General features: G+C 61.2%; 2 protein-coding genes across 6 annotated transcripts in view; one reads left to right on the forward strand and one right to left on the reverse strand.

Moving 5' to 3' along the window:
* Nucleotides 1-4,109, forward strand: part of ACTN4 (actinin alpha 4) — a 68,339-nt gene extending 64,230 nt beyond the window's left edge. For 2 of the 5 annotated variants that reach the window (XM_032841906.1, XM_032841907.1), the window contains exons 18-21: nt 483-629; nt 1,876-1,941; nt 2,523-2,681; nt 2,788-4,109. In XM_032841906.1, coding sequence (XP_032697797.1) covers nt 483-629; nt 1,876-1,941; nt 2,523-2,681; nt 2,788-2,946 — 531 coding nt within the window. In that variant the 3' untranslated portion in view covers nt 2,947-4,109. Of the gene's footprint in view, nt 1-482; nt 630-1,489; nt 1,571-1,875; nt 1,942-2,522; nt 2,682-2,787 lie in introns of all 5 variants that reach the window. The other 3 variants (XM_032841905.1, XM_032841904.1, XM_032841910.1) reach the window with 2 other exon arrangements.
* Nucleotides 4,110-4,434: 325 nt separating this feature from the next.
* Nucleotides 4,435-14,733, reverse strand: CAPN12 (calpain 12). Its single transcript, XM_032841843.1, has 21 exons — nt 14,497-14,733; nt 14,035-14,104; nt 13,755-13,873; nt 13,442-13,575; nt 12,368-12,536; nt 11,537-11,611; nt 11,382-11,467; nt 11,225-11,299; nt 10,458-10,621; nt 10,145-10,377; nt 9,750-9,761; nt 9,417-9,625; nt 9,238-9,280; nt 9,103-9,162; nt 8,564-8,621; nt 8,190-8,272; nt 8,027-8,089; nt 7,319-7,397; nt 4,862-4,978; nt 4,685-4,743; nt 4,435-4,600 (listed from the first exon to the last, which is right to left on the reverse strand). The coding sequence occupies exons 1-21, from the start codon at nt 14,731-14,733 to the stop codon at nt 4,574-4,576; spliced, it is 2,172 nt and encodes a 723-aa protein (XP_032697734.1). The 3' UTR covers nt 4,435-4,573.
* Between the last annotated feature and the right edge of the window lie 2,602 nt (nt 14,734-17,335).

A 17,335-nucleotide genomic window follows, 5' to 3' on the forward strand; every position in this document is an offset into this window, starting at 1 on the left:
AATGTTAACACGTTTCTAAGAAATCCGTTCCCGCTGTTACTTCCATCGCTGTGACAGCACGGCGTCGGGACACGCTCCTCGGAGAGCTGGGAGGGGGTGCAGCCCCTCCCCCCCATGGCCTCGTCCTTGCTGGGGGACACAGATGCGTGCGGGCACCCACTCGCTGTGGCCAGACTGACATGTCGGGGCTGGCTGGCAGCCTGATCTCATCCACCGTGACACCTCATGCCGTCCAAGGGCACTGATACCAGAGAGAAACCCGGGTCCCCCCCACGCTGAGAGCCATTTAAACATGCTGCCCTACCCCAGTGGTCTGCGTGCCGTTACCCTGCTGCAGGGCAGAGGCAGGCAGGGGAGCATGGGGCTGGGTTGGCATTTGGGAGAGAGTCTAGGCCAGACACACACCGCGTGCGAGGAGAGTCCCTAGTGGCAGTGGACCCCGCACTGGCCGGCCCGCGCTCATGCCCTCGCTCTGCCCCCAGCACATCCGCGTGGGCTGGGAGCAGCTGCTCACCACCATCGCCCGCACCATCAACGAGGTCGAGAACCAGATCCTCACCCGTGATGCCAAGGGCATCAGCCAGGAGCAGATGCAGGAGTTCCGGGCCTCCTTCAACCACTTCGACAAGGTGAGTGGCTCCCTCTGCCCCTGGCATCTTCCCTCCCCACTGTCATCGTCCCATCCTGCCACCTCCGTCTTTGCATCTGTTTGTTCACCTCACAGTGCTGAGTACCGGCCACTGCTCGCCGGGCCGGCAGGGCCCCAGCTGCTGAAGTGGGTGCACAGGGCCATCACCTTGACCTGCGGCCTGGGCATTTGTCCTTGGGAGGAGAAAGTTGGCAGCGGGGGCGGGGGGGTGGTGGTTCTAAATTCTGCCCCTGTGGCCATGTATCCTCGCCAATCTACCACTGAGACCCCGGGACAGCCTGAGGTACGGCACACCTGAGATTTGTGCGCTGCTCATGCATCGGGTCCGCGGGTCTGCTGAGCACTGTAAAGATTCAGAAGGCCGGCTCCAGTCTGGCGGGCCCACTAGGAAGGCCCTGAGCACCTGAGTTTGCTGCAGTCCCCACCCACCCTGCGGGGCCCGACTGGCCATCTGCTGGCCCCCTGTGGGCGAGAGTATGCGTGCTCAGCTCCACAGTCAGCCAGGGCCCCTGGTGTCCCAGATAGGACAGGTTGTAGTCTCCCACCCCAAATCCTGGAGGCAGGGAGAGCTCCCCGTTCCCTCCCCGGAGCCTTGGGCCTCAGTCCTCCATTCTGTACCGCTCAGCTCCCACCCCGGCTCTGGCCAAGGCGTTGGGCAGGCCTCTGCTCCCCCATACCCAGCCATCCCCTTGTCCATGTCCCCTCTAACTCTGTGTTTCCCCCGATGTGTTCCCCTCGCCCTGCCCTCTGCATGTGACCCTGGCCCCTCTCCCCACGTCTCCACGCTGGCCTGGTCTCCACACCGCCCCTCGCACACACCTGCCTTCGGATGCCCGGCAGGACCACGGCGGGGCGCTGGGGCCGGAGGAGTTCAAGGCCTGCCTCATCAGCCTGGGCTACGACGTGGAGAATGATCGGCAGGTACGCGCCCCCCTGGGCCCCAGCGGACTGTGGCATTAACTGCTCTTCTTTCTCTCTCTCCTTCTCTCTGTCTCCCCTCCCTCTCGCCATTCCACCCCTTGCCATGTGTGTGCCATTTCACTGGCTCTCTTGCCTCCTCCCTGCCCTGTGTCTCTCTGGACACCTTCCCCCTTACCTGGTCTCTCGGGGCCGCCTCTGTCTCCCCGGCTCCCGCCACTGTCCTGTTTCCCTGCTGTGCACATGGGGCGGCCCCTCTTGCCTACTCTGGGCCTGGCCTCCTCTGCTGTCCCTGCGTCCTCGAGCAGAAGCAGACAGGCAGCATGGACTCCGATGACTTCAGGGCTCTGCTTATCTCCACAGGATACAGCCTGGTATGCAGCCTCTGCCTCCCCCTCGCTGCTCTGCCTCTCCTCCTCCCCCCACCCTCGCGCAGCCTCCCCCTTCCTCCTCACCGCCGCCGCCTCCTCCTCGGGGATCCTCCCCCAGCAGAGCAGGGCAGCCTTGCTGCCTTCTCCTCCACCTGTGCTGCTGTTGCTGGGCCGGGGTCTCTCCGACGACCCCCTGAGCCACCCACCTCCTTTCCTGGAAGTCTCCCGAGAGAGGAGGTCAGGCCTCTGGCTCCCTCCCCTTTTTCTTTCTCTTTCTCTCTTTTCTTTCTTCCCCACCCTCCAGAGCCAAGTCATGAGCCTAGGGCTGAGGAGCAGTAGACCTATTTGATCCATTCCCCAACTCCCCACTTCCCAAAAACGTGGGTGGGAAGGAGCAGAGGGAGCACATCCCCAATCTGGGCAAGTGGGGCCCTGAGCCTGGGGAAGCTGAAACCCCTGGAGGCATGTGCCCTGGGGCCGGGCCCTGCTCTCCTGCTCAGTGGGGACAGCACCCAACCGGGCCACGCGCGGCTGTCCCAGCCCACTCAGGTGCTGCCTGTGCCTCGCCCCGCTCCCCCTCGCAGGGTGATGCCGAGTTCAACCGCATCATGAGTGTGGTTGACCCTAACCACAGCGGCCTCGTGACCTTCCAAGCCTTCATTGACTTCATGTCAAGGGAGACCACCGACACAGACACTGCCGACCAGGTCATCGCCTCCTTCAAGGTCCTGGCAGGGGACAAGGTAAGCAGTGTACCTCAGCGGCACCCTGGGGCTCGGCCCGGAGAAGCCCTGGCAGCCAGGACTGGGCTGGTGGGGGTGGCCCACAGTCACACCCTGCCGCCCCCAGAACTTCATCACGGCTGAGGAGCTGCGGAGGGAGCTGCCCCCGGACCAGGCCGAGTACTGCATCGCTCGCATGGCGCCCTACCAGGGTCCTGACGCCGTGCCCGGGGCCCTCGACTACAAGTCCTTCTCGACAGCGCTGTATGGCGAGAGTGACCTGTGAGGCTCCCCGCTGGAGAAACCCTGACCGAACCCCCGTCCTCGCAGCCTCCAGGAGGGGCTGGGGGAGTCCTCGGCCCTTCTCCCCGCTGTGGGGGCCTCCCAGGTCCTGTTTTTCTGACTCTGTATCTATGCAAAGCGCTCTGTCAGTCTTCTCTGGGGGTGGGGGGTGGGCAGGGAGGGGCTGGGGCAGGCTCTCCCCTCTCTCCGTCAGTCGGCCCCCTCCCCCTGGATGGGGGTGAGGGAGACCTTCAGGGTCCACGCTTCTGGTCTGGTAAATGTCTAAGACGTGTTGTTTTGTTTTATAACTATGTGGAGGAGACAGTGGATTCCCACAGCGAAACAGGTCACCTCCAGGCCCTAGGAATGCCCTCCACACCTTGTCCCTCCTTTGCCCACCCCTCCCCTGCTCCCCACGAGGTCCCTTCAAGGCCTCCCACATCTAGGCCAAAGCCCTATGTGCCTTGTTCAGGAACCGCCCTGGCCTGCGGTGGGCCCTGCAGGGGGGCCCAGCAGAGGGCGAAGCAGCTGCCTGACAGGAAAGAGGACCCCACCCCCTCCCTTCTTCCCTTCTTCCCAACTTGCAGTTGCCAGGAGTTGGGGGGGGGTGCAACTCCGCACCTCCTTTTTCTGCAACAGGAGTAGGGTTGGCAGACCAGCCTCTCAGCCCCAGCCGGTCCCCCACCTTGCTTTGTCCGGACCTGTGTTTCCGATTTTTTAAGGACCAAAAAAACAAAACAAAAAAAAACACAAAACAACAAACAAAAAATCCACAAAAAAAAAAAAAAAACTATAAAAAAAGGAATTAAAAACTTTCAGAGAATTACTATTTACTTTATTAACTTACGGATTTATTATATAAATATATATTCACCTAGCAACATATCCTTGCCGCCTCTTGCTCTCATAATGAAGACGTAGCTGATTTGCTGCCCTCCCCCAGCCCCTCACTGATTGTTCTCTGTTGTCTGTCGTTGGGCATGGGTCTCTGGGGACCCTCCTGAGGTGGAGGGTGGGCTGCCGGCCTGGCTGCCTGTTAGTTGATGGGTTTTGCTCCCTTCCCCTTCCCCCCTTTTTTGAGTTTATTCTGATTTTTTTTTTCTCGGTTTCTGGATAAACCACCCTCTGGGGACAGGATAATAAAACATGTAATATTTTTAAGAAGGATTCCTACTGTGTTCTCTCTCTTTCTCTCTCCTCTGTTCTCCGCTTCTTAGGAGAGCCACGGGAGAACCTCTTCCCAGAGCAAGGCTGGGCAAGGGAGATCCCTGTCCCCCCGGAAGTGTGTAAACCTCAGTGCCACAGGGGACCCGCTTGAGGCCAGGCGCTGTTTCCAGTGCTAACTAGTGTGGCCTGCACCAGAAAAGGGCTGGGACCGTCCCTGCTTATAGGTGAGGAGGGCAGAGCACGGAGGAGGCAGGGACCCGCCTGGCCGAGTGGTGGGGCCAGACCTTGCCCCCCCGTCCCCCGCCGGCTCCCGGGGCAGCAGAGCAGCAGACCCATGTGCCAGGTGGAGGGGTCGGTGTGGCTCAGACCCCCGCCCTGTGGAACAAAGCCCAGTCCAGGCTGGGCGAGGAGAACGGGCTCCTGGCAGCGCTTCGCCTCGAGCCACAGGGGTCCGTGCGGAGATCCTACGAGAAGGTGGCCACCTCCATCCACTGGGGGAGAAAAGACCCCTGGCTTGAGGCAGGGCTTTCCCGGGACTCCCGCCTGGCCCCCCGAGCCCCCCAGCCTCAGCTCACCTGTCTGCGGGTCAGGCAGACTACCCCCTCGCCTCCATCCAGGTGCCGGCTGCAGTGTCCTGCGCAGAGTGGGCGGGTTGAGCGACGCCCACCGCCCCCCCCCCCCCCCCCCCCGCTCGTGGGAGTCCGTCCGCCCCGCCCCACCCCCACCCCCACCCCACCACGGGCAGCACTCACGGAAGATGCAGGTGAGCTGGGCCGCACAGGACACGAAGCGCTCGAAGTCCACGCGCAGACGGCTGTCCCGGTAGCGGCTTGTGAGGGCCTGGGTCAGCTGGTTGTTGAGGTGGAAGCCTAGGGCAGGTGGCCTGTGAGCCCCCCAGGGGGCCTGTTTCCCCCTGGGGCAGCTCCCTTCACGCCTCCGCCTCCACGCTCCGTTTCCAAACGGGACAGCCCTGACCCCACCAGGCCGGGACGCCATTAGATGGGGGGATTGCCCGGCGCCCGGCCTGAGCCCCTGTACAGACACTGGAGGAATTTCCGGGCCCCCGGACATGTGTGTCGGCCCCATGTGGAGTCCGTAGCTTCACATCAGACCATTTCTGGACTTGAGAAATCACCTCTGACAAGAAATCGCAACAGGCCTTCAAAAGCCAGAAACAGCGGCTCCTCCTCCGAGGCCCTGCAGGACTCCGGCTGCAGGATGGCCCCCCTGACCCCATGTCCAGATCCGCGGTTCTGAGGACAAGGTCCTGGCTTCCGCTGCCGCCTCAAACCTACCTGTGCCCTGCTCTGTGCCTACATCTGCTATTAGGTCTTTGTCTCGTCTGTGCCTTGTTCTAGCTGCTGGGGGCCAGCCCGGGGCCGGGGGTCGGGGGAGCCCGAGGCCCGCAGCCCTGCCTTAGCCCCGTGACCTCCCGGGCCCTCCATTCCGAGTCAGGCCCAGAAGCCCCCAGCTGCCGCCTCAGATGCAGCTTTTCCGACCACTCTCAGCGCCCCCGGTGCGGGCTCCTGGCTGGGATCCTCCGGTATCCAGGAAATCCCTCACCTGGTTTAGTACGTCCTGGTGACTGTGACTCCTGGCTACCCTTCCCCACAGGCCCCATTGTCCTTAGCCGGCTGCTGGCCTGTGCAGACCACACCTCACCCACCCCTCCCCTGACTCCTGCACTTGGACCTTGGGCTCCATCTTGCCTCCCTTGCCCATGATGTTCCTTCTGCCCAGAGCACTGCTACTCCTCTCACCCTGCCGCCTTTGGGAAGCCTCCAAGCAGGGGAGCGCCCCCGCTCTTCACCTGCAGCCCCAGTGCCCGCCCTGACGCCTCTGAGCGGTCACTGTCCTTGGTGGCCCGGAAGCCGAGGGAGGGCGAGGGAGGGAAGGGCGGGATCTCTGGCTCCCGGCGAATCCCCAGCCTCAGCCAGCACAGCCAGGAGCAGAGCCGGGGTTTGGGGGGAGGCGGGTGGTGCAGAGCGTGGCTGAGGGGCGGCAGGTCATCTTTGCCGGTCCCCTGTCCTGATCTGTCCTCCACTTCCAGGGCTCTGGAGCTTGCTTCCTGCTGATCTGCTCCCTGGTCCTCCCTCTTACACAGTGTGACCCTGTCGGCTCTGGCCCTCCTCACACCCTGACGCTGGACCTGCCTCACCCTCCTCCCTCTCGTACATATTAAAGAAAAAAATTTGTTTTAAAGACCCTAGATGCTCATGAGACCTCATGGGGCTTTACTGCCTCCCTCCAGTGATCTCTGATCTGTGACCACCCTCCGTCCTCCAGCCGCACTAGCCCGTCCTCATTTCCGAGACCTGGCCCCCCGGAAGCTGTTCCAGCGGGGCCCATGCTCTCACCTCAGGGCCTTTGTACTGGCTGTTCCTTCTGTCAAGACTACACCTGCCACTGTGTCTCAGTCCCCCTCCAGGTCTGCTCAAACAGCACCTGGGTCCTTCCCTGAGCACTGTGGCTCCGGCCACAAGCCCCTCCCCCACCCCCCCTTCTCTTTCTTCCACAGCTGCACCATCTGACCCAGACATTCTGCTTGTCTATCTGTCTGTACTGCCAGGATGCCACCCCCCTCTAAGAGCACTTCCTCAGTCTCCTGCCTGGAAGAATGCCAAGAATGTGCGCCAGGTGCCCAGTAACCCCGACAAGTGGTGCCAGCTTTTCATCTGCCCTCACCCTCTTGCCTCTACTTCTGAGCACCTGTGACTCCGTGTCAGCCCGTGTGCCACACCTCCCAACATTCTCGCTCCCTCGGGGCCTCCTGCCTCTCAGATTGGGGAACAGCCAGGCAGCAGCCTCCCACCTCCCCTTGTCGGAGGAGCCCTGGAGTGGGGGCTGAGGGTCTGGGAGTCCCCTCCATGCATGGACTCAACTTGCTAGGGAGCCCAGGAAAAGCTTTGCTCCCTGGCTCCGCCCCCTGGGGAGGATTTTGTGCCACACAGACGGAGGGGACTGTCCTACCTCCTTTCCGAAACCCTTCAGCGGGGGGGGGGGGGGGGGGTGCCCTCCGGGCCCTCTGCACACAGTCCGGAGCTGTGTTCTTGCACCACCACCACCTCCACCACCCCCTGCCCCTGGCCCCGGCAAGAGCTGGTAACGAACTACGTGGGCTTCGAGACTGGCAGTGGGTGAGCAGAGCACAGAGCATAGGAGGGGGAGCAGATCCCGTCCCCAGACACCCACCCCCACCCCCGCCGTACCTGCTGCATTCAGTGCCAGCCTCAGCTCATAGGAGTTCATGGTTCCAGAGGCGTCCTCATCGAACTTGTCGAATGTGGCCTGGGTCGGGAGCTATAGGTCAGTCCCAACCCCTGGCCCTCCCTAGGAGGCCAGTCAGCCTGGGTTCCCACCCCAGCTCCCTTTCTTCCTGGCTTGGTGCCCCAGGCAAGCAGCTCTGCCTCTCTGAGCCCGTCTCACAGTCTCTAAAATGGGAATAATAGTAACAGCTAGAATAGGGTCATGAGGACAAGCTGAGTGTCTACCCACGAGGGGCTTTGTGAGGGCTCAGCAAACAGCGGCTTACTGCTCACCAGTACAGGGAGGCTTGGACCCTTTCCTCCTCCCCAGGACCCAGGGCAGTGGGAACGAATGCCTCCCACTAGCAAAGGCCTCTCAGAGGGGAGGTGACTTGCCTGAGTTCACACACCCAGAGAGGGGCTGAGCCGGGAGGTAGGACTTCAACCCCAGACCAGAACCTGTGCTTTCCATCCCCAAGCTATTTAGTGCCCCTAGAGGGACCACAGAAGGGCAGGTGCCGCAAGGGCATCCCAGCCAGATCCCTCCAAGTTGTCCCTCAAGGTGGATGCGGCCCACGTCCTCCCCTGGGACCCTGCTACTAGCAGAGTCCTGACTAGTAACAGTGCCTCACCTTCCTGGAGGAGGTGGCCCCCCCAAACTTCCAACCTTACCTGCCACTCCAGGAGATGGCCCCAGAGCTGCTGAAAGTGATGCAGGGTGAGGCTCTGTCCGTTCTGGGGAGGAGGCAGCTGGTTAAAATCCATATCCCCAGAAGGGGGACAGAGGCCCCAACATCCCCACCCTCCCTACCCAGACACTGCCCCCTTCGTATACCCCGAAACAGCGCAGCAGCTGCTCACAGGTCCTGAGCCCAATCTCGGCAGAGGTCCGGGCAGAGGTCCAGGCGCGGGCCCTGGCTACAGGAAACAGAAAAACCCCAGTACTTCCTGCGTGTTAACTGTCACTGGGATCTGAGCCCAGGCAAGGGGGTTCCAAGTCCCCTCATGGCAGCTACACTCCCTGCCTCCCTTAGAGGAAGGGAAGGCTCATGAGTGGCCGTGGCCTTGGCCCTGAGTCCTGCCACAGGACCCATATGTGGGAAGACACTGTCAGGCTGAGTGCAGGGCTCCCGTGGCCCGATTCCCTGCGGCACCATGGATTAACACACCTAGGGGGCTCCGTGGGGTCCGCCCCCGTCTGCAACTCACCAGGCTCCAGGGCAATACTTAATAAGATCTGGAGCTGAGAGGCGCTGAGTGCTTCCTCCTGGTCAAGGAAAAAGCCAGTGGTGAGGCCACTCACTCAGGCAGCCATTCGACACAGCCCCTCTAGCCTGCTGGGCGGTGCTGGGGACACAGCAGAGACAGAGTGCTCATGGTCCAGGGGGAGAGTGAGAGACACCTGTTCCCAGAGCAGTCAGGGCTGCAGTGGGGAAGCACTGGGCTATGGGAGTCCACAGCCAGCATGCAGCTGACCAGCCTGGGGGAGAATCCCGCAGAGATTCCAAGAAATCCCACAGGAGAAAGACGAGGCCATAGCCAGGGCAGGGGACAAGGAGAAGGCAGTCCAGGCAGAGGCATAGACAGGGCACGGACCCTGAGGCAGGGATGAGCAGTGAGCATTTTGAGGGTAAAGAGGAGATTTAAGCACAGAGAGAAACTAAAGCAAAATGAACCCCCCCCCCAGGATAAGGAAGGGGCCCCAGAGGAGGGGTGGACCCCTATTAGCCCTGGCCTGGCCCCCTCACCTCTCCTGCCAATTCCTGAAACAGCTGCTCCAGCCCCAGTTCCAGGGGCACGTACGGGACCTGTGGGCAGGGGGAGTTCAGTGCAGGCCGATGGGACCCCTCCCCGCCCCTCCCCCCATTCAGGCGGCCCCGCACCATGAGGGCCTGCAGGTCGGCACTGATGACGTCATCAATCTCCCTGCCAATGACAAGGGGCGTCAGGGAGTCGGGGGTGGGGTCCCGGGCCGATCCCCGCGGGGAGGGGTGGTGTCCGGGGGTTCTGGGGCTCCCGCTCAGGGAACCCCGAGGGGGCGGTCTGGGGCACCCCGGCTCACACAACGGTGTGGCGGCGCTCGGAGAAGACACGCAGCGTGAAGTCGGCCTCGTCGCCGGCGTGGGCGGCGCTGGGCACCACCAAGTAGTGGCCGGGGCGCAGGCGGCAGCGGCGGCTCACGTCGCGGCGGGCGCAGAAGGGAGAGCGGTCGGCGCGCAGCAGGCCCGGCAGGAGCTCGCGGCTGCGCGGGGAGTCCCACAGGCCCAGCAGCTGCGGGCAGGGGCGCTGAGCTCCAGCTCCCGCCCACCTGCAGCCGCTCCCGCCCGGCCTCGCCCTCCCCTCTCCGGGGGCCGCGCCCAGTGACCCTGTGCCCGGGGTCCCCACGGAGACCCACCTCCTCTGGGATCTGGAAGAAGCAAGAGCAAGCGAGTGAGGGCCCTCGGCAGTGGCGGCCACCCTTCAGAGCCCCCTCCACAGCTCCCTCGCTTTTCTTCCCCTTCCCCCTGCCCCCCTGTCCCTGACCTGCTAGACCGTCTCCCATTGGTGCCCCCACGGCCCCTCTCTGCTCCGCAGCACCCCCTCCCTGGTCCTCAGCGCCTCGGACTCCCCGCTGCCCTGTGGACGAACCCCCAGCGCTCTCTGCGCCCTCCAGACCGCAGTTTCTCCCTGAACCCCCTCCTCGTTCCCCCAGCTCTCTTGCTCCAGTCTCTGAGCCCCACGCCCCAGGCCTTCCCAGCCCCTTCCGTAGCTCCCTGTCCCAGCTGCTCCCACCCAGCCCCGGGGTCCCACCTGGAACACGTGGAAGCCCACAGTGAGGTAGGTGAGGCCCTGGGCCCTCAGGCGCCGCCGATTACGCTGGATGAGTGACAGAAGGACAGTGCACTTGGGGATGCGTCCCCCCCTGGCCGGGCCCCACGCTCCTGCTGCCCCCCAGCCCCCCCAAGGCCCCTCCTCATTATCATCTTCCTCCTCATCAGGCTCCAGAAGCGTCAGTCGGAACTGGGGGTTGGTCCAGAAGGTTTCTAACAGAGAAGAAAGAAATGGGGTGCCCCGGCCTGCCACAGCCCACCCCCTCCCCTGCCAGGTGCCCTCCAGGCCTCACCGGTGCCAGGCAGGCTCCCGCCGGAGTTGAAACCGCGCACCCAGCGGCCTTGGAAGATGTGGATATGCCAGCCGCCTCCAGCTGGGCTCGGGCCCAGCACCTCCGGGCTCAGTGAGCAGATCTGGACGGTGTTGAAGTGGCGGAGGAAGTCCTTCAGCTCCATCCTGCACAGGGGCCGGTGGTCAGACCCTCCCCAGGGCACCAGTCTCCCAGACATCTCAGGACCCCAGAATGACCCCCAAATCACAATCCCCGAGTTCCCTAATCATCACCAAGTACCCCTCGGTCTGCCAAATAGTACCCTGTCTCCAGAAATGGCCCCCAGATTCCAGCGCCCTCCAACCCCCGCCCCCCACGATTTCTCCAAGTCCCCGGAAATGCCCCATGTATAGTCAAGACCCACACACTCCCCCCACCTATTGTCAAATTGCCTTCAGCCCCAAAATATCAAGACCCTCAGACTTTCAACTGCCAACAAGCATCCTTCAGCCCCTCAGCAGCACCAAACATACAGAAATGCCTCAGATGTCACCAAGCCTCCCCCAATTACCCACCCCCTTCAACACTCCAAAAATTACTGTGCCTCCCAGTTCCCCTAATATTGCTGCTAATCGACTCCCCTAAATAGAGTGCAACCCCAAAGTTACCACCATAAGGACAGTTTCTATGACCCCATTCCCCGTCCCTTCAGGAAGGCCTCACCCCCTCCCTCCGCCCCTTTGGCCTGGCGCTGGTCCAGAGGCAGGCCGGGACCCTGGACCACTCACCAGAACTCGCCATCCTCCTTTTTCACCAGCAGGGCCTCGCGCCACTCTGCCGGGAGCGCGTCCCAGCGCGGGCAGCTGGGGAGACGGGGGTGTGAGGACTGGGCGGGGGGGTCTGAGCCCCTCAGAGACCCGGTTCTCTCCCCCAAATCCATCTTACCTGTCGCTCCAGGCCCCAGTCCACTCCACACGGCCCCATGGGTTCCGAAGCCGCAGCAGCCGCACCTTGGTGAAGCCCAGGGTCACCTGAGGGCAGCATGGTCAGTGGGGGTGGCTCCGGGGCACCCCTGCAGCCCACTCGTGGGGGATACTCACCTTGTACGTGCCGGTGACGGAGTACGCGTGTCCCTTGACCAGCCCATCTTCTGTGCGGTACTCACCCCGATCGCTCTGAGCAGAGGGCACGGGACGGTGAGGCCACGGTGGGGGACGCAAGTATGGCTGCTCTTCTGTGCCCCTCACCTCCCCTCACCCCAGCCTTCTGCCACCAAAGCTCCCAACTGAATGACACGGGGCTCTAAAAGGGCATAGGATTGGTGAGTGAAGGCGAGAGAGGAAGATGGAGACAGGACAAAAATACATGAAGAGAACAGAGACGCAGAACAGGCAGACGGACCAAAAGAGGCAGAGAAACACAAAGGACAGGGAGTCAGTCAGTGAGCATAGGATTAAGCAAAGAAGGAGCGAAGGAATTAGACCAACTCAGTGACCAACTGAGCATATGACTGGGTCGCAGATGAACGCGGGACTCCAGCCGAGCCTGTGGAAATCAATCCTAGGCCTTCTGCTGAAATTCTCAGAAAGAAGCTTTGCCATTTGTTTTAAACCACTGAGGGGTGGTAGGAGGGCCCCTGCAGCTGTGGGGGCCCCTTTTGTGGCCATGAAGGGGATGCCTGCCCAGGAGTGAAGCTAACCCAGAACAAGGAATAGAAAAAACACATTCTCCATATCTGCTAAGCACCCGGATTCAGCTATGCCTGAAGCTTGTTTAATGAGAGCAAATAAATCACCTTTGACTTGCTTGAGTTTGGTGGGTGAGGGGTACTAGCCAGCAATGAACACAGACAGGACACAGGCCACCTCCCCACTGCAGCCCTGACTGCGCTCTGGCCCTGGTGGGGGTCTCTGTGCTAGTCAGGCTCTCACCAGGGCGGTGGCTCCCACGAGGGACTCCTTGGCCAGGGCATGGCGCACAGCAGAGAAGAGCCCTGGGATGTCTTGCCTCAGGTAGAGCACCTCGCCCACGCCGCCTGTGAAGTCCACGAAAGCCTCATTCATGTGGCCACCTCGCATCACCTCATAGGAACCGTGGAGCCTGCAGAAGCAGGTGTCGGGGGAGTGTCTGAGGCCCGCACGAGCATCTCACACACACCCCTGGGACCTGGGGGCCTCTGGCCCAGGGCATGGGGGACGCAGGGATTATCCCTGACACTTGCAGACTCCTGAGGTGGCCTGTCGTTCACTCTGGAAGCCCTTGGAAATCAGGCCTGTGGTCCCTGGGCCACTAGGACCGGGCATTTGGGGGATCACAGGAGAACTCTGTCAGAATTCTGGACATTCCAGGGGCTATCTCTGAAACTCTGAGTCTCCGGGAGATGCCTGCTTTGGGGGTAATCTCTGTGGGGCTTGTCAGGGATTTCAGAGCCTCAGGATGGAGAAAAGCAAAAATCGAAGGTTCCAGCGATTACAGTCATATTTGAGAGGTGTGGGGTGCCTGGTAGGGACTCAGTCAGTTAAGCGCCTGCCTCTTGCTCAGGTCATGAGCTCAGGGTCCTGGGATGGAGCCCCGTGTTGGTCTTCCTGCTCAGCAGGGAGTCTGCTACTCTGTGCTCCCCTGCCCCGGACTTGTTCTCTCGCTCTCCCTCAAATAAATAAATAAAATCTTCTTAAAAATTTGGGAGATGCTTGGGTTTCTCAATGGATCAGGAGAGAGCTTCTGAGATTACAGGCCCCCAAGGGGATAAATCCTGGGTTTAGCGGCTCCGGGGCCTGAGAGATGAGATTTCAGGCTCCTGGACTGTGAATGTCCGTGGGTCTCTAGGAACGTGCCTCTAGGGAGGTGTCTAGGATTTGGAGGGAGGTCTTCAGGGAATGGTGTGGCATTAGGGTCCTGGGCACCGTGACCTGGAACAGGACCCCTGGCAGGGTGTCTAGAGGATTCCAGAAGCTGGGGGTCTCTGGGGTTCCCTTCCAGCTGGGGAGGTGTGCCAGTGGCCTTACTTGGCATAGGCCTTCTCCAGCAGCGGGGCCCAGAACTCATTCCGCTGATGCGAGCGCACGAACATCAGCTTCCCTTCACGTACCGGCAGCCTGTCGTCCACCACGACGTCCACCCAGCGGCCAAACTGCCAGAGCTGGTGAGAGGAGGGCAGGGCGCAGGCTTGGCTCCCATCTCGCAACCGTGCCTGGACCTCATCCTCTGACCCCCAGCCCTACTGCACCAGTCTAAGAATTACAGCCCCCAGGCAACCAAGCCAACTAGGAGATCCGTGGTCCCATGGGGGATATGGAGGCACAAACTAAGGATCTTTACCTGAAAATGGAAGACACCTGCATAGTTATCTTGGAAACCCTGTCCAGGGGGGACCACCCGGCACAGGAGTCGGGGATACAGAGTGAGGGAGGCAGCGGCCGCAAGAAACCAGCAGTTACCTGGGAGGAAAGCCAAGGACGGGGTGAGGATGGAAAGGGGGAGACTGAGGTCTCCCCTGGGGAGAGGAGAGTCTGAGGGGTGGACCCAGGGGCCGAGCTGCAGGAGCCCAGCTACAGCCTCTGCAAGATCTGGGAGCCCCGGATGAATTCGGGGGTCTTACCTAGGCGCCCCTGACACACGTCTGTTCGGCTCATGTCCTCACAGATGAACTGGGGCTCAGCGCAAAACTCCTGGGGGAAATGGGGGGAGTCCAGGCCTCAGCCAGGAAAGGGAGAGAAGGAGCGACTGAGAGGTCCAATGCCTGGGTCCCCTCCTGCCCTCACTGCTCCAGAGTAATGAGCACCTCTAACCCCAAAAGAGGCTTGTAAAGCCTGTGGGCAGGCATCTGGGCCTCTCCAGACCCCACAGTCAGAACTCCCAGCCCTCCTCTTCACATCCAGGCCCCCAGTCCCCTCCTCCCTCAGACCCAGGAGCCCAGCATCCCCCAGCCCCTCCTCCATCAGACCCAGGAGCCCAGCCCCCCAGCCCCTCCTCCCTCAGACCCAGGGCCCAAGCCCCCCACAGCCCCCTTCCTTCCTCAGACCCAGGAGCCCAGCCCCTACAGCCCCCAGCCACACATTACATGGGGTCTCTTCCATTCCACCCCTTTCGCCTTCTCTGAGTCTGGCCCCAGCTCATCGTAGCCAAGGGCATCAGGGCCAGCAGGGAAGTAGGGATCTCGGAACAGGATCCCCTCCTCTAGGCAGGCTGCTCGGATGGCCTCGAATCTCTGGCCCCGAAAGGGCTTTGGGCCTCTGGTTCCGGGCCCTGACTCTTCGTCCACCAGCTGGATGGTGACCCGTCCGCTGCCACACGCCATCTGGACAGTCTGTACTCAGAGGCTGGCCCCAGGCTCTTTAACCTCCTGACTCACGGGGGCGGGGCTTCCCCTCCAGCTGAGCCCCAATGGGGGGTCTTTAGGCCATGGGGAGCTGGCCCTTGTTAATACTAATTGATGGTTTGGGGTGCCACGGAGCAGGGGACGCCTCTGCGGTGGTTTCCTGCCCAGGGCGTGGGGCCTTCAGTTGTGGCCAGGGTGGAAGCTTAATGGGCTTGGCCCACAGCAAGAGGGAAGGCGGGCAGAGCTGAGGGAGGACCGGCTAACCCTGAGAGAGGGCCTGGAAGGAGGTCAGTGTGGGGGCGTGTTTCTGCCATCTTGCCCCTGCCTCTCCCTCTGCGGGGTTGGGGGTGTGAGGGGCAGGGAAGGGCAGCACACCGACCCTGTGTCTCCATCTCTCCCTGTCTCTCCATCTGCCAGTTTCTCTCTCTCCCATCGTGTCTATTTCTGCCTCCATCTCTGTCCATCTCTCTCGTCTCCTTTTGTCTTCCCCTGGTGTGTTTTGGTCTTTCTGTGTGGCTGTCTCTCTCTGCCCATGCCTCCCTGTCCTTCCCTCTGCACCCTTTTCCCTGCCCTGTAGCTGCTCAGTCCCCCGGGGCCCCTGGGGCTCACTCCTCCTGAGCCACCAGGACCCTGTCTCTCCCCTTCCCCGACAAAGCGGACCTCAGCCTGCTCACCTCACACAGGGCTGACTATGGACGATCCACTCTGCTCCTACTGGCCCTGGGTTGGGAGCCAGTCCCACCAGTGACCATGACCCCGACCTTAGCCCCACGAAGCTCGGGGTCCAGTGGAGCAGTGTTTCCCCCAGAGGAAGAAGGAGCCATTGGAAGAAACGTTAGAAGTAGGTTCTGAGAGGCCAGAAACTCACCAGTTTGGGTCCCAGCAGACTTCCATCCTCCAGGGATGGGGGTGGGGGGTGTCTCCTGCACGGACAGAACCGTGTCACCTCTGTGGCAAGGGACGGTACTGAGTCCTCTGGTGTCCTTCCCTCCAAACAGATCAACAGATAATGTCTAAGCCCCCAGCTGTGTGAAAACAAGATGTCTTCTTGTAGAAGTGCCCAGGCCACCCCCAGCCCTCCACCCCTGTCATGTGAGTTAGGTGACAGTGGTTTGGAGCATCTGCCAAGGTAGGAGCCGAAGGGCCAGGGTTCAAATCTAGGCTCTGCCACTTAGCACCGTGTGTCTTGGGCAAGTCACTTAAGCTCTCTGCACCTCAGTTTCCTCATCTCTACAGCGGGAGCAGTAACAGGACTGACCTCAGCGCGTTGTTGGGAGAATCGAACAAGTTAATCTGTGGGACAGGTTCCGAGCAGCACTGGTGCTCAGTAAACATGAGCTGCTGGGACTACGTCTGGGGGCCCATCCCCCAGACTGTGACAGATCACCTCTGGCTGCTGCTTCTGCCATTTCCACAACCACTCCTGCCACCCTGCTCCACACATTTCCCACCTGTTGAGGTCACAGCCCTCTCCCCTCTACCGGGGATTGATTGAATAAAACCTGCTTGACATCTCGCAGTGAGCAGGAAACAACTCACTGTGATCCCAGACCATTCCACTGCCACCCGGCGGCCCTTCTTGGCCTTCGTTGGCAGGTCTCGGCTGGCTGCTGCTCGTCCTAGCTTCCGGACACCTGCCTTGTCGCCAGGCTCTGGTCACATCCCACAAACAAGAGTTCTCTTGATCTCTTCCCACGTGTCTTACACCCAGGGTACAAATAAGCTTGTCTTCCTGGACCAACCTAAGAAAAATGCACTGATGCCGGCGTAGTGGAAGTCTGTTGCTTTGTGAGCCCAGCACCCCCTACCTCTTCCTCTGGAATCAGAACTCCCATTATGTTTTGGGGATCCACGGATCCCTTATTCTCAAGCTCTGAGGCTCCTGGAGGGCTGGCCCCGCCCCCTGACTCCGGGGCGGAGAGTTTGACCCAAACCAGCCAATCAGAGAAGCGCATTCATGGCCACGCCCCTTACCTGTTCATCCCCGGGGACTCAAGGCAGGGCTTCTCTTTCCCTGGGACCCCTAGGCTGGTGGAACGAAAACCCGAAGCGGCCAGACTCAATCTTGAACCTTGGCAACCTTGTCGGGAGACCGGCCAGAGAACCGCTGAGCGAAGCAGCGCCAGGCCACGCAGAGAGAAAGATTCCCATGAGCATATAGAATCCTTCGATCCGGATGCGCTAGAAACCAGACGGACATTAAAGGAGCCAACAAATTCTCCTCCTCTCTTTTTCCCAGTTTCAGTTTCCACTTAATTGTCTTTTTTTGTCACTAGCAACCAAAAGAAACCTTCCAATTTGGCTGGCATGATTTCTGCAACTGTGCACCAGCCGGAATGTGCTGGACATCAGCTTCCTGGGGAGTAGGAGACCCCACACAGCCGTGGAGTTAAGGAGTCAGGTGCCAATTTACTCTGGGTCTACCCCCACCCCCACCCCCACCGAACCCCGCCACGCCTCCTCACCTAATCCGCAAAGTAGAGAGTGTTCCTGCTTCATCAAGTTAAGGCTGCCCCTGAGCCATTTAAAAAAAAAAAAAAAAAAAGCAAAACTACCTAAAACACTATCATGAGGGGCACGT

Source organism: Lontra canadensis, unplaced genomic scaffold (genome assembly GCF_010015895.1).
Source record: "Lontra canadensis isolate GAN:19392208 unplaced genomic scaffold, GSC_riverotter_1.0 scaffold125, whole genome shotgun sequence".
Classification (NCBI taxonomy): domain Eukaryota; kingdom Metazoa; phylum Chordata; class Mammalia; order Carnivora; family Mustelidae; genus Lontra; species Lontra canadensis.